Consider the following 15,971-nt stretch of genomic DNA (forward strand, 5'->3'; position numbering starts at 1 on the left):
ACTGTTCACTCAGGCGCTCTCTGTCTTCCTCTGACAGGCATGGGAGGTTGAGAGTGGAGAGAAAGGAGTCGATCTCTGATAGATCATCGCTTGATTGGGAAGTGTAGAGGTCTTCGTAGTATTTCTTAAAAGTATCAGTAATTTCAGTAGGCCTAAAAGGCAATTTGACTGCTAATATACCTGCAATGAGCTTTGCTCATGAAACAGCCTGCAGAATATTGACTTATCAGCCTCTGAGGCTGCTATTGAATCTGATCAGCCTGCCAGGAATAGCGCTCACCCACTGGATCATATGCATTAGCCTATAAGGCATGTTGACTGCTTATATGTCTGCAAGGAGCTTTGCTCATGAAACAGCCTACAATCTGATCAAGCTCCGAGGCTAAGAGCTAATCTGATCAGCCTGTCAGGAATGGAGCGCTGTATATGTAAATATTAACCACAAAACACGAAGTGTCTGTTATAATTATACACAGATCAGTTATGCAAGCTAACAACCAGCATAGATAACTAATTAGCTAACAAGACTACCTAGATAGCTCACAAGACTACCTAGCTAGTTCCAAAAACTGGGTCCTAGGGCCTCCCGTGGGTGCACATTTTGTTATTTTCCCTAGCACTAGACAGGTGATTCAAATAACCAACTCATCATCAAGCTTTGGTTATTTGAATCAACTGTGTAGTGCTAACTTAGTGTAACAGATGTGAAATGGCTAGATAGTTAGCGGGTACGCGCTAATAGCGTTTCAATCAGTTACGTCACATGCTCTGAAACCTAGAAGTAGTGTTGCCCCTTGCTCTGCAAGGGCCGTAGCTTTTGTGGAGCGATGGGTAACGAYGCTTCGTGGGTGACTGTTGTTGATGTGTGCAGAAGGTCCCTGGTTCGCGCCCGGGTATGGGCGAGGGGACGGTCTAAAGTTATACTGTTACATTGATGCTGTTGACCCGGATCACTGGTTGCTGCGGAAAAGGAGGAGGTTGAAAGGGGGGTGNGTTGACCCGGATCACTGGTTGCTGCGGAAAAGGAGGAGGTTGAAAGGGGGGTGAGTGTAACGGATGTGAAATGGCTAGCTAGTTAGCGGGTACGCGCTAATAGCGTTTCAATCAGTTACGTCACATGCTCTGAAACCTAGAAGTAGTGTTGCCCCTTGCTCTGCAAGGGCCAAGGCTTTTGTGGAGCGATGGGTAACGACGCTTCGTGGGTGACTGTTGTTTATGTGTGCAGAGGGTCCCTGGTTCGCGCCCGAGGTCGGGGCGAGGGGACATACTAAAGTTATACTGTTACATTAGCACTGCTAAGGCAAAAACCCGAGGGGGCAGGACCGATTTTGGGAAACCCTGGCTCACAAGACTAGCAGCCCTGCTAGCAAGCAAGCTACCGAAAAACACACAAATATGGTTAATCTACAACAAATCAGTCTGATATAATATCTGTGACATATCAGTATAAAGTTGCCTCAATTTAGAAAGATGTTAGCTAAATATTTTTTTTTCCTCTAGGCTTCAGGATTCTGGCTGTTTGAATGTGGCTTGATAGCGCATTGTTCCTTGACACCTCAGGGTCTTTACTTGTTATTCTTCCGCTGGTCTTCGGGCGGCACGCAGCCTGGGAGACAAGGCTGCCTGTCAGGCCCTGTTCCGGGCTTAAATGCACACCAGCGATTTCTCTCCACATTTCTATAGTTCAGGTTACAGATGAAAGTGTAACCAGATCTGTTTCCTAACGATCTTGTTACGTTCTTTTCTCTCTGATGAAACATTTAAATGATATCGTTCAATGTAGGAAGTTATGTCACATTTAAGTTGCTAAGCAACCAGTATTGTACACAAATACAAGGCTCTGTTGACAGTTTGCTTGGTGTAGTATCCATGTAAGTGAACAGTAGCAGTAGCTACAGTACTGTCGGTAGCTCGTTTCTCTGGATGTGTCGACTGCGAATACAAGCCTTATTTTCTCTACAACACTCCGACAGAACGTTATAGCTATGTCTTATAAAGGCTTTATAAATTATAACAGTCGTGTCTCCAAAGAAGAGCAGGAGTTTTATGATTTAAAAATTAAAGCTGCTGAATATTATAGGGCAAACGGCGTCCCACAGAAGATGGAGGGTGTCCTGAACGACATGTTCTTTGATAAGCCCGATGATATTTATGGTTACCTGGTATGATTGACAATGATGTATTGATTCCTTAAAACGGCTGACCAACATATTATCATGCTTTCTATCTAGCTAGTTTGCTAAATCAATGTTAAATTAATCCGCTAATTTACTGGAGCCAGAAGTCATGTGTAAATGCTGGCAAGTGTTTGGGTGCTGAAATTAGTAGTTTTTTAAATAAAAACGAAATTGTATGCGATGTCTGAGCTCCAGTCCGCCCTAGTAGTGGCTGCACAACTCCATCGTAAATCGTAGAGTTGAGTTTAGTCGGCTAGCTAAATTAGCTTCTGTAGCTGACTTAATGGTAACATTATTTAGTTTTAGCTGTTTTTTGTTTACATGGTAAGCTATCTAACGTTAGCTAGTTTTGTCTCTAGTCGAGCACTAGTGTTACTGAGCACTGATGACCAAATCATGCCCTTGTTTAGGCTTAATTGAATCAGTAATCCTGCTGGGCTGTGGCACTACAGTGCACCGGCTGTTGTGGTCCCAATATCCAGGTTGCTGTTTCTTTCTGCTGTGATTATTAAACGTTTTATAACATTTTCTAGGCAAATTACTTCTCAAAATTATCATCGCCACCTGTGATAAGCAGACTATTGGGGAAAGAAACGTATGATGGAAAGGGTCAACTATCCCTGCAGGCACAGGTCCTCTGCATCATCAAAAACGAAGAAAAGGTAAGTTCATGAGGAAGCTAGCTAGCGAATTCCTTTTTCCTTGTACGAGGTTCTTTCCAGTTTTGTGCATCTTCTCCTTGTTGGAAATTTAAGTAGCACACTCACTTCCCAAATGTTCATTTCATATAGCCAAATCTGTGATCAATTTCTGTAGAGGTTGCAATAGGCAGTGGTGGAAAAAGTACCCAATCGTCATACATGAGTAAAAGTAAAGATACCTTAATAGAAAATGACTCAGGTAAAAGTAAGTCACCGAGTAAAATCCTACTTGAGTAAAAGTCTAAAAGTATTTGGTTTTAAATATACTTAAGTATCAAAAGTAAATGTAATTTCTAAAATATACTTAAGTAAAAAGTAAAAGTATAAATAATTTCAAATTCCTTATATTAAGTAAACAAGATGGCACCATTTTCTAGTTTTTAGTTTCTAGGCACGCTGCAACAAGACATAATTTACAAATGAAGCATGTTTAGTCAGTCAGCCAGATACATTTCTGACCTGCTAAGCATTCAAAATGTAACGAGTACTTTTGGGTGTCAGGGAAAATGTATGGAGTAAAAATGACATCATTGGCATTAGGAATGTAGTGAAGTAAAAAGTTGTCAAAAATATAAAGTACAGATACCCTCCCAAAACTCTTGAAGTAGTAGTTCCAAGTATTTTTACTTAAGTACTTTACACCACTGGCAGTAGGTTCGTAATGTAACCTAATTTCTAGCACAAGTCCAGGAAAAGTTTGTTCATCTGTCATATTATGGATATTCAATCAAATGTATTTGTTGCTATCAAGTGGGGGCATTGTTGACAAAAAAATGTCTGATAAGGTTTTCAATTGGAATTACCAGTATGGTACTGTTTGACATGACATTATCTGGGCTCTTCGGCCATTCAGGGAGCTCTAATGTGAAGATGCAGCTGGGGAAACAAGCAGGCTAGGAGGGTAGTCATCAGAGGACAACCACTGACCCCTGCCCCTTGCCATTTCAGTTTTTCAGTATTTTAGTCTGGGCAAAGAAACATAATCATGAACTATCAGTTTTTACTAAACAGTCGCCTCTACAACGCCTGGGAATTCATTTACATCAGACTGTGCTGAGGCCAGCAGTTTTACACTGAGCAAAAATATAAACGCAACATGCAACAATTTCAAAGATTTTACTGAGTTACAGTTCATAGAAGGAAATCTGTCAATTTAAATAAATAAATAGGCCCTAATCTATGGATTTCACATGACTGGGCAGGGGGCGCAGCCATGGGTGGCCCTGGGAGGCCATAGGCCCACCCACTGGGGAGCCAGCCTCAGCCATTCAGAAGTAGTTTTTCCCCACAAAAGGGCTTTATTACAGACAGAGACTCCTCAGCACCCCCTTCCCCCTCCTCAGACGATCCCGCAGGTCCTGGGCTGGCGTGGTTACACGTGGTCTGCGATTGTGAGGCCGGTTTGATGTACTGACAAATTCTCTAAAACAACGTTGGAGGCGGCTTATGGTAGAGAAATTAACATTAAATTGCCTGGAAACAGCTCTGTTGGACATTCCTGCACTCAGCATGCCAATTGCACACTTTCTTCCATGTATTTTTTATTTCCCCTTTATTTAACCAGGTAGGCTAGTTGAGAACAAGTTCTCATTTACAACTGCAACCTGGTCAAGATAAAGCAAAGCAATGTGACACAAACAACAACACAGAGTTACACATGGAATAAACAAACATACAGTCAATAATACAATACAAAAAGTCTATATACAGTGTGTGCAAATGAGGTAGGATAAGGGAGGTAAGGCAATACATAGGCCATAGTGGTGAAATAATTACAATATCGCAATTAAACACTGGAGTGATAGATGTGCAGAAGATAATTGTGCAAGTAGAGATACTGGAGTGCAAAGGAGCAAAATAAATAAATAACAGTATGGGGATGAGGTAGTTGGATGGGCTATTTACAGATGGGCTATGCACAGGTGCAGTGATCTGTGAGCTGCTCTGACAGCTGGTGCTTAATTATAGTTAGTGAGGGAGAGTCTCCAGCTTCAGTGATTTTTGCAGTTCGTTCCAGTCATTGGCAGCAGAGAACTGGAAGGAAAGGTGGCCAATGGAGGAATTGGCTTTGGGGGTGACCAGTGAAATATACCTGCTGGAGCGCGTGCTACGGGTGGGTGCTGCTATGGTGACCAGTGAGCTGAGATAAGGCGGGGCTTTACCTAGCAAAGACTTACAGATGACCTGGAGCCAGTGGGTTTGGCTACGAATATGAAGCGAGGGCCAGCCAACGAGAGCATACAGGTCGCAGTGGTGGGTAGTATATGGGGCTTTGGTGACAAAACAGATGGCACTGTGATAGACTACATCCAATTTGCTGAGTAGAGTGTTGGAGGCTATTTTGTAAATGACATCGCCGAAGTCAAGGATCGGTAGGATAGTCAGTTTTAGGAGGGTATGTTTGGCACACTCCCTCAAAACTTGAGACATCTGTGGCATTGTGTTGTGTGACACAACTCCACATTTTAGAGCAACCTTTTATTGTCCCAAGCACAACATTTGTGTGCAACATTTGTGTGCAACATTTGAGAGAAATAGTATTTTTGTGTGTATGGAACATTTCTGGGATCTTTTATTTCAGCTCATGAGACATGGGACTAACACTTTACATGTTGCGTTTATATTTTTGTTCAGTATAGATCCGACACAGGAAACCTCTCTCACAGTCGACAGAGAAAAATGTTGGCGTAAGGGACAGAGTAGTGGCTTACTGTCACGTTCCTGACCTGTTTTCTTTTGTCTTGTATTTATTTAGTTGGTCAGGGCGTGAGTTGGGTGGGTTTGTGTATGTGTGATTTTCTATGTTGGGATTTTGTGTTCGGCCTGGTATGATTCTCAATCAGAGGCAGCTGTCAATCGTTGTCCCTGATTGAGAATCATACTAAGGCAGCCGGGGTTTTGTGGGTGTTTGTTCCTGTGTCAGTGTTTGTGCCACACAGGACTGTTTCGGTTTTGTCACGTTTGTTGGTTGTTTTGTATTTTGAAGTGTTTTGTTGACTTTCATTAAATAATGAACACTAACCACTCTGCGTTGTGGTCCTCTCCGTCTGTCAGCGAGGACAGCCGTTACACTTACGCAGCCTTTAAAGTGATGCTCTTGGATTATTACCATGCCCACTTGGCAGATACAGTGAGATGGCTGATGGTAATCTGCCATAACAGGGAACAGCGAGGCTAGTGGTTGAACCTAAAGGGAGAGAGAGAAGAGAGTGGATAATTAACTCAGATATTCCACCTCCTAACCATGCTGCTGGCTTCAGGTCAGTGGGAGGTGCCGGTGTCAGCGCTGCCTGCCTTAGTGCTCATCACAGTCTGGGACCACTCTTAAGATGGCAGCCGAGGCAGAGGGAGGCACAAATCCAAACCAACCTTTATTTCACTGTCCCGCCACAGTGCAACATTTGGATTGTTTCACACCTTGAGCCATGTTAACTCAGTCAGAGTGGCAATGCTTTTGACGGATGCTGTTTTTGTTTGACTTATTACACTGTGACACTCTGGTTAACTGTCTAAATATTTCCCCCCTAATTGAACCAAAACAAATCTCTATTGTTTGTTGACATTGGGCCCGATTCAGACTTAGGAAATGTGTGCCTTTCCTTCATACTTCTTAGTAGTTGGAATTCAGACTAACCTTTTATAGGTGCGTAAAGGGCTTTTCAGGCATTGTTCCCTTGCACATGCTGTATAAATGTAATTGAACTGCTGAAACCCTCCCGCTTACCGGACAACAGATGTTCTCATGGAGTTTTCATTCAATAGGGCGTTCAGTACATTTATCTGAAGCCGTCCCTTTAAATTTGGTGTAGCTTTTAATTATAAAAGTGGACGAGGGGTTGAACAGTAGTCCTATAAATCTACCCTAATAATCCTCCCTAATCACGGAACTGTGATGACAACGGTCCAGTCGTCGTGAACAGTGTACCCCAGGCTCCAGGTTTACACTGCTATGTATGGTCTGCGTTATATAATGATTCAAATAGGCTACATGTCCCAAATTATTGCACAATTTGTAATACGTTAGTCTAATAGGATCCACTGTTGTTAGCGGTCCTCAGGAACTACCACACGAACGTGACAGAGGAAAGAAAATTAATGATATATGATGGTGATAGCATGCTATTCTCATGCTTAAACTCAAGGTCAGAATATGCGTGGAGATAAAAGTGCATAAAAAGTTAATTATGTTCCATTTATGCACACTTAACTTGGGTCGGAATTCCCCCCCATAATTTGTTGGTATTGGAGGTGTGACCATAGTGATTTTTCTGGTTTCCATGTTATGTTCGCACAAGGATTGAGTAACATCTCTGTTTATTATGGTAAAACTTGTTACAGACCGTTACTGTATACAGTGGCTTGCGAGGAGTATTCACCCTTCTTGGCTTTTTTTCCTATTTTGTTGCCTCACAACCTGGAATTAAAAAAAAAAAATTGGGGGGGGGGGCTGGTATCATTTGATTTACACAACATGCCTACCACTTTGAAGATGCAAAATATGTTTTATTGTGAAACAAACAAGAAATAAGACAAAAAAATGAAGAACTTGAGCGTGCATAACTATTCACCCCCCCAAAGTCAATACTTTGTAGAGCCACCTTTTTCAGCAATTACAGCTGCAAGTCTCTTGGGATATGTCTTGTCCCATCCCTTGTATATATCGATTCTTTCTTCGTATATATTTTCAATCACATTTTTCCATCTACGGACTGAACATACTTTCCTGCAACCCGCCTCACCCAATGCGGTATGGATCTGCTATTTTTTTACACTTTAGAACCGTAACCCCCTTCAGAAGCTAGCCAGCTAACTAGCTAGTAGTCAGTTAGCCACTGCTAGTTAGCCATCACCATTAACTGGGACATCTGCCAGCTTCAGCCCGGTCAACTCCTGCCAGCCTGCACAGCGCGATATCAACCCAGAGCATATTGGACTGCTTTTCTCCACCATATCTCCAGATTCCTACCGCAAGCTCTGAACCTTTACTCCGAATCATCACAGTTAGCTAGCTGCTATCCGAGTGGCTACTCCTGGCTAACGTCTCTGTCCCGAAGCAAGCACCAGTTAGCCTGGAGCTAGCCTCGAATCTAGGCCCATCTCCCGGCTAGCCGAAGAGTTCTATCAAGCAATTCCTGGGCTTCAATTACCTCTTTTGCCAATTGGCCTGGACCCTTTGCTGCCGACACGGAGCCCCGCCGATCCATCACGACTGGTCTGCCAACGTAACCTTCCGAGGGGCTTTCAACAGGCTCCCCCGTTGCGACGTCCCCCTGAGGCCCATCTGCTGGCCTGCTAGTTGTCTGAATCTCCGTGCCTCCAGCTCACCTAGCTACTCACTGGACCCTATGATTACTCGACTACACATGTCTCTCCCTAATGTCAATATGCCTTGTCTATTGCTGTTTTGGTTAGTCATATTTGTCTTATTTCACTGTAGAGCCTCTAGCCCTGCTCAATATGCCTTAGCTAGCCCTGTTGTTCCACCCCCCCACACACATCGCACCTGGCTTAAATGGTGCATCTAGAGACAAAACCTCTCTTCGTCACTCAATGCCTAGGCTTACCTCCACTGTACTCACATCCAACCATACCCTTGTCTGTACATTATGCCTTGAATCTATCCTTCCGTGCCCAGAAACCTGCCCCCTTTACTCTCTGTTCCGAACGCACTTGACGACCAGTTCTTTTAGCCGTACTCTTATCCTACTCCTCTGTTCTTCTGGTGATGTAGAGGTTAACCCAGGCCCTGCAGCCCCTAGCATCACTCCCATTCCCCAGGCGCACTCATTTGTTGACTTCTGTAACCGTAAAAGCATTGGTTTCATGCATGTTAACATTAGAAGCCTCCCTCCCTAAGTTTGTTTTATTCACTGCTTTAGCACACTCCGCCAACCCGGATGTCCTAGCTTTTGTATTTTGAAGTGTTTTGTTGACTTTCATTAAATAATAATACATTTCCATCCATAACTATAACATTTTCAGACAAGGTAGAACTGCCAAAGGGGGCAGAGTTGCAATCTACTGCAGAGATAGCCTGCATAGTTCTGTCATACTATCCAGGTCTGTGCCCAAACAATTCGAGCTTCTTCTTTTAAAAATCTACCTTTCCAGAAACAAGTCTCTCACCATTGCCGCTTGTTATAGACCCCCTTCAGCCCCCAGCTGTGCCCTGGACACCATATGTGAATTGATCGCCCCCCCCATCTATCTTCAGAGTTCGTACTGTTAGGTGACCTAAACTGGGACTTGCTTAACACCCTGGCCGTCCTACAATCTAAGCTAGATCCCCTCAATCTCACACAAATGATCAAGGAACATACCAGGTACAACCGAAAATCTGTAACCATGGGCACACTCTTAGATATCATCCTGACCAACTTGCCCTCTAAATACACCTCTGCTGTCTTCAACCAGGATCTCAGCGATCGCTGCCTCATTGACTGCGTGCATAATGGGTCCGCGGTCAAACGACCACCCCTCATCACTGTCAAACGCTCCCTAAAACACTTCGGCGAGCAGGCCTTTCTAACTGACCTGGCCTGGGTATCTTGGAAGGATATTGACCTCATCCCGTCAGAAGAGGATGCCTAGTTGCTCTTCAAAAGTGCTTTCCTCTCCATCTTAAATAAGCATTCTCCATAAAAAAAATGTAGAACTAAGAACATATATAGCCTTTGGTTCACCCCAGACTTGACTGGCCTTGACCAGCACAAAAACATCCTGTGGCGTTCTGCATTAGCATTGAATAGCCCCCGCGATATGCAACTCTTCAGGGAAGTCAGGAACCAATATGCTCAGTCAGTTAGGAAAGCTAAGGCTAGCTTTTTCAAACAGAAATTTGCTCCCTGTAGCACTAATTCCAAAAGGTTTTGGGACACTGTAAAGTCCATGGAGAATAAGAGCACCTCCTCCCACTGTCACCACCGATAAATCTACAATAATCGATATTTTCAATATGCATTTTTCCACGGCTGGCCATGCTTTCCACCTGGATACCCCCACCCCGGCCAACACCTCAGCACCCCCTGCAGCAACTTGCYTCCCCCCCCCCCCCTCTCCTTCACCCAAATCCAAACAGCTGATGTTCTGAAATAGCTGCAAAATCTGGATCCCTACAAATCAGCTGGGCTAGACAATCTAGACCATCTCTTTCTAAAATTATCCGCCGAAATTGTTGCAACCCTTATTATTAGTCTATTCGACCTCTCTTTCGTATCATCTGAGATCCCCAAAGATTGGAAAGCTGCCGCGGTCATCCACCTCTTCAAAGGGGAGACAGCTTATACCCAAACTGTTATAGTATACACATCTAGATGTGTATAAGAGACAGGCGTGCAGCCGTCTTTATCGACCTGTCCAAGGCTTTCGACTCTGTCAATCACCGCATTCTTATCGGCAGACTCAATAGCCTTGGCTTCTCAAATGACTGCCTCGCCTGGTTCACCAACTACTTCTCAGATAGAATTCAGTGTGTCAAATCGGAGGGCCTGTTGTCTGGACCTCTGGCAGTCTCTATGGGGGTGCCACAGGGCTCAATTCTCAGGCCGACTCTTTTCTCTGTATATATCAATGATGTTGCTCTTGCTGCGGGGGATTCTCTGATCCACCTCTACGCAGACGACACCATTCTGTATACATCTGGCCCTTCTTTGGACACTGTGCTAACAAACCTCCAAACGAGCTTCAACGCCATACAACACTCCTTCCGTGTCCTTCAACTGCTTTTAAATGCTAGTAAAACTAAGTGCATGCTCTTCAACCGATTTGCTGCCCGCACCTTCCCGCCCGACTAGCATCACTACTCTGGACGGTTCTGACCTAGAATATGTGGACAACTACAAATACCTAGGTGTCTGGTTAGACTGTAAACTCTCCTTCCAGACTCACATTAAGCATCTCCAATCCCAAATGACATCTAGAATCGGCTTCCTATTTCGCAACAAAGCCTCCTTCACTCATGCCGCCAAACATACCCTCGTAAAACTGACTATCCTACCGATCCTTGACTTTGGCGATGTCATTTACAAAATAGCCTCCAACACTCTACTCAGCAAACTGGATGTAGTCTATCACAGTGCCATCCGTTTGGTCACCAAAGCCCCATATACTACCCACCACTGCGACCTCTATGCTCTCGTTGGCTGCCCTCACTACATATCCGTTGCCAAACCCACTGGCTCCAGGTCATCTATAAGGATTTGCTAGGTAAAGCCCCGCCTTATCTCAGCTCACTGGTCACCATAGCAACACCCACCGGTAGCATGCGCTCCAGCAGGTATATGGCACTGGTCATGCCCAAAGTCAACACTTTCTTTGGCCGCCTTTCCTTCCAGTTCTCTGCTGCCAATGACTGGAAGAAATTGCAAAAATATCTGAAACTGGAGTCTTATATCTCCCTCTCTAACTTTAAGCATCAGCTGTCAGAGCAGTTTACCGATCACTGTACCTGTACACAGCCAATCTGTAAATAGCACACCCGACTACCTCATCCCCATATTATTACTTACCCTCTTGCTCATTTTCACTCCAGTATCTCTACTTGCACTTCATCATCTGCACATATATCACTCCAGTATTAATGCTGAATTGTAATTATTTTAGCCTCTATGGGCTATTTATTGCCTACCTCCCTACTCTTCTACATTTGCACACACTGTACATAGATCTTTCTATTTTTCTTTTCTTTTGTGTTATTGACTGTACGTTTGTTTCTGTGTAACTCTGTGTTGATGTTTTTGTCGCACTGCTATGCTTTATCTTGGCCAGGTTGCAGTTGTAAATGATAACTTGTTCTCAACTGGCCTACCTGTTTAAATAAAGGTGAAATAAAAAAAAATGTCTAAGAGCTTGGCACATCTAGTTACTGGGATTTTTGCCCATTCTTCAAGGCAAAACTGCTCCAGCTCCTTCAAGTTGAATGGGTTCTGCTGGTGTACAGAAATCTTTAAGTCATACCACAGATTCTCAATTGGATTGAGGTCTGGGCTTTGACTAGGCCATTCCAAGACATTTAAATGTTTCACCTTAAACCACTCGAGTGTTGCTTTAGCAGTATGCTTAGGGTCATTGTCCTACTGAAAGGAGAACCTCCGTCCCAGTCTCAAATCTCTGGAAGGCGTAAAAAGAGGTTTCCCTCAAGAATTTCCATGTATTTAGTACCATCCATCATTCCTTCAATTCTGACCAGTTTCCCAGTCCCTGCCGATGGAAAAACATCTTGTTGTTCTCGGGGTGGTGAGAGGTGTTGGGTTTGCGCCAGACATAGCGTTTTCTTTGATGGCCAAAAAGCTAAATTTTAGTCTCATCTGACCAGAGTACCTTCTTCCATATGTTTGAGGAGTCGCCCACATGCCTTTTGGCAAACACCAAACGTGTTTTTCTTTAAGCAATGGCTTTTTTTTCTGGCCACTCTTCTCTAAAGCCCAGCTCTGTGGAGTGTCCTGCTTAAATTGGTCCTATGGACAGATACTCCAATCTCCGCTGTGGAGCTTTGCAGCTCCTTCAGGGTTATCTTTGGTCTCTTTGTTGCCTCTCTGATTAATGCCATCCTTGCCTGGTCCATGAGTTTTGGTGGGCGTCTTGGCAGGTTTGTTGTGATGCCATATTCTTAAATTTTTTAAATAATGGATTTAATGGTGCTCCGTGGGATGTTCAAAGTTCCTGATATTTTTTTTATAACCCAACCCTGATCTGTACTTCTCCACAACTTTGTCCCTGACCTGTTTGGAGAGCTCCTTGGTCTTCATGGTGCCACTTGCTTGGTGGTGCCCCTTGTTTAGTGGTGTTGCAGATTCTGGGGCCTTTCAGAACAGGTGTATATATACTGAGATCATTTGACAGATCATGTGACACTTATATTGCACACAGGTGGACTTTATTTAACTAATTATGTGTCTTCTGAAGGTAATTGGTAGCACCAGATCTTATTTAGGGGCTTTGTAGCAAAAGGGGTGAATACATATGCACGCACCACTTTTACATTTTTATTTATTTATAATTTGAAATAAGTAATTTCTTTCACCAATTTGGACTATTTTGTGTATGTCCATTACATGAAATCCAAATAGAAATCTATTTTAATTACAGGTTGTAATGCAACAATATAGGAAAAACACCAAGGGAGATGAATACTTTTGCAAGGCACTGTATCATGGTATTCCTAGGACTATAGTAGATTATGTAGTAGACAGCATCATCATTCTTCTAAAAGGCATCATAGTAGGTTTTGCCTCCACCCACTGCTTTTTCTTGCTAAAACCCTCCTCCCCCTTTGTGTTTAGACGACATGTTCTGCTGTGATATCAAGCCACAGTGAGGTCCTCGACAACAGTTTCCAGGACCCAAGTGGTGTGACCAATATCAACAATGATAAGAGGAGGGATTCTGTGATGGCCGCTCTCCACTGGATCCATGAATCACTGAACACAATTCTAAAGGGCTCTGATCCCTGCGACCAGACAGGAGTGGATAAAGTACTTAGGTACGCATCCTCTCTAAAGTTCTGTGCACAGACATGTTTGTGAAACCAGTAGTTGTCAATACTGAAAGTCAAGATATTGGTGATGAATGATTATCAGATATTATTAGCATAGTGTAGAAATAACACTTTTTATTTTTTTATTTTTTTTTATACATGTATTGTTGGATATGTAACTAATAACTATAAAAACAACCTTTCCGAAATACCCCCAGCTCTAATAATAACCCTCCTGCTGTGTTCCTGTAGATTTGGACCGATTTACAAGTTTTGAAAAATGTAGATAATTTGATCTGATTGTCATAAGGTTCCATGACTTTGTCCACTCAGGGCATCTGAACACACAAAATACATTTTGATGATTTTCATAACATTTTGGGTGTTTTATTTAACTTTTGTACAGCTGTGGTGTTCCCGGACCGGTCATTAGAAATTAATGGGTGAGACTACAATTAGTGTTTAAAATTTAGTTCAGGCACATGCCCATTCATCAGATAGACACACTTCCTCTCCCAAACCCCCACATGCATGTGTGTTTGAGCAAGCACACACACACACACAACACACAACACACACATACACACAACACACACATACACACCTCACTCCTCACTCTTCACTCTTCCATGGCAACCCCCACGGGAACCTTTCCCCAATAGAATATTTCCCCCACGGGAACCACACCTGTTGGCATTCTCACAAACAATCGCAACATTGTTTCAATAATATATACAACTTTTCTTGCAGCTCTGGTATATAAAGCTTTTTTGAGGCCTTGCTCACAATTAATTCTGCGACAGCACAATGACCAAACGATACACTGTATGTGAGGCTCTTGATCATATCTTTGATCATGACACTGGTGAGGAGGAGAGAGTCCTTGTTAAACTTTGACACAAAATAGTCTGTGATAAATAGCACAATATGTTTCATCTGAGTGTCTGTTGTAGTCAAAATAATCCATACGTTATGCTTTTTTTACTCAAAAATGAGTTGTATGAGCTCGGGTCAATGAGGCCTACAGGCTATAAATAGCAAATAGAAGTTCAAAACTTGTAATGTTCACAAGAACTTAAATTGATAAAAAGATCTAACACAACATTAGGTGATAATATATGTATTATTATTGATTTATAATCAGCTATAATGGGGTGGTCATTTTGGACCGGGAACACATCATTAATTAACATGAAACGAACACAACAGGAGGGTTAAATTAAGTCAAGGTCAGTGTTGAATGAATCATAGCAATCATAGGTTGAATGCAGCATTGCTGTATGGTGCGCTCAATATGTCTTGTAGTTGAGTAGCCAGCCTAGGCCACTGCTCAAATGTTGCTGTAATAGGCCTGGGTTGGTTATTGGTTATTTTTTGTCAAGCTTTAAAAGAATGAAGCCAGACTGCAACATTTTAGTAGCCTAGATGCCAAAATCCAAGCTGTCTGTACTAGAGGTTTACCGATTATGATTTTTCAACGCCGATACCGATACCGATTATTGGAGGACAAAAAAAGCCGATACCGATTAATCGGCCGATTTATAAAAAAAAATATATATATGTTATATATATATCACACACATTTTTGTAATAATGACAATTGCAACAATGCTGAATGAACAATGAACACTTATTTTAACTTAATATAATACATAAATACACACACACACACACACACACACACACACACACACACAGCTCTGAAGTGACAATGATACTGAAGAGTCTGCTTAGGAGACAAATACTCTCAACTGTTTGAATAAAAATAGAGTTCAAGTTACCTGTGATGAATGTTGAAAACAAAAACTGTCATTTCTATATGCAGGAAATCCTATTTTAATAATGGGCATGGTAAGAATTGATGACCAAAGTGCGAGTCATAATTCCCATGACACCTTCTAGCAAAATCTGAAAAGCGGTTCCTTCATTTATTCCATAGGATATTTTTAGATTCACTTAAAATAAGGTCTGTGTTTCGTGTAGGCTTACACCACCTTGCCAATTTTATAACTCGGTAGATATCCATAGGACAAGGTAACTCTGATCAATATTGGCTAAATATAAGCGAAGATCATTTTTTTTGTAGAGTGGATTTATGAAAATATGTTGACAAACGTTACCTTATCCTAGTGAGATTTACATGGGTATCAAAACGTCGAGGCGGTTTAAGCCTGCACGAAACACAGACCTCATTTGAAGTAGATCAAGACATTCTCTATGGAAGACATGAACGGTAAAATAACGAAGGAACCCCTTTCAAGTTCAGCCGCAAGTTATTACAGGAATTATAACACGTCGACTATTTCTCTCTAAACCATATACCTTTGACTAATCCGGAAACTATCACCTCGATAACAAAACGTTTATTACGTTCCGTATTTTATCTAACGGGTGGCATCCATGAGTCTAAATATTCCTGTTACATTGCACAACCTTCAATGTTATGTCATAATTAAGTAAATTCTGGCAAATTAGTTCGCAAAGAGCCAGGCGGCCCAAACTGTTGCATATACCCTGACTCTGCGTGCAATGAACGCAAGAGAAATGACACAATTTCTCCTGGTAAATATTGCCTGCTAACCTGCATTTCTTTTAGCTAAATATGCAGGTTTAAAAATA

General features: G+C 42.5%; 1 protein-coding gene across 2 annotated transcripts in view; it reads left to right on the forward strand.

Annotated features, from left to right (window-relative positions):
• The first annotated feature begins 1,890 nt into the window (after window positions 1–1,890).
• eno4 (enolase 4) overlaps window positions 1,891–15,971 on the forward strand; it is a 39,902-nt gene continuing 25,821 nt past the window's right edge. For both annotated transcript variants that reach the window (XM_024009079.3, XM_024009080.3), the window contains exons 1-3: window positions 1,891–2,162; window positions 2,711–2,839; window positions 13,159–13,358. In XM_024009079.3, coding sequence (XP_023864847.1) covers window positions 1,986–2,162; window positions 2,711–2,839; window positions 13,159–13,358 — 506 coding nt within the window. In that variant the 5' untranslated portion in view covers window positions 1,891–1,985. The remainder of the gene's footprint in view (window positions 2,163–2,710; window positions 2,840–13,158; window positions 13,359–15,971) is intronic.

The sequence above is a fragment of the Salvelinus sp. IW2-2015 genome, linkage group LG18 (genome assembly GCF_002910315.2).
Source record: "Salvelinus sp. IW2-2015 linkage group LG18, ASM291031v2, whole genome shotgun sequence".
Classification (NCBI taxonomy): Eukaryota; Metazoa; Chordata; class Actinopteri; order Salmoniformes; family Salmonidae; genus Salvelinus; species Salvelinus sp. IW2-2015.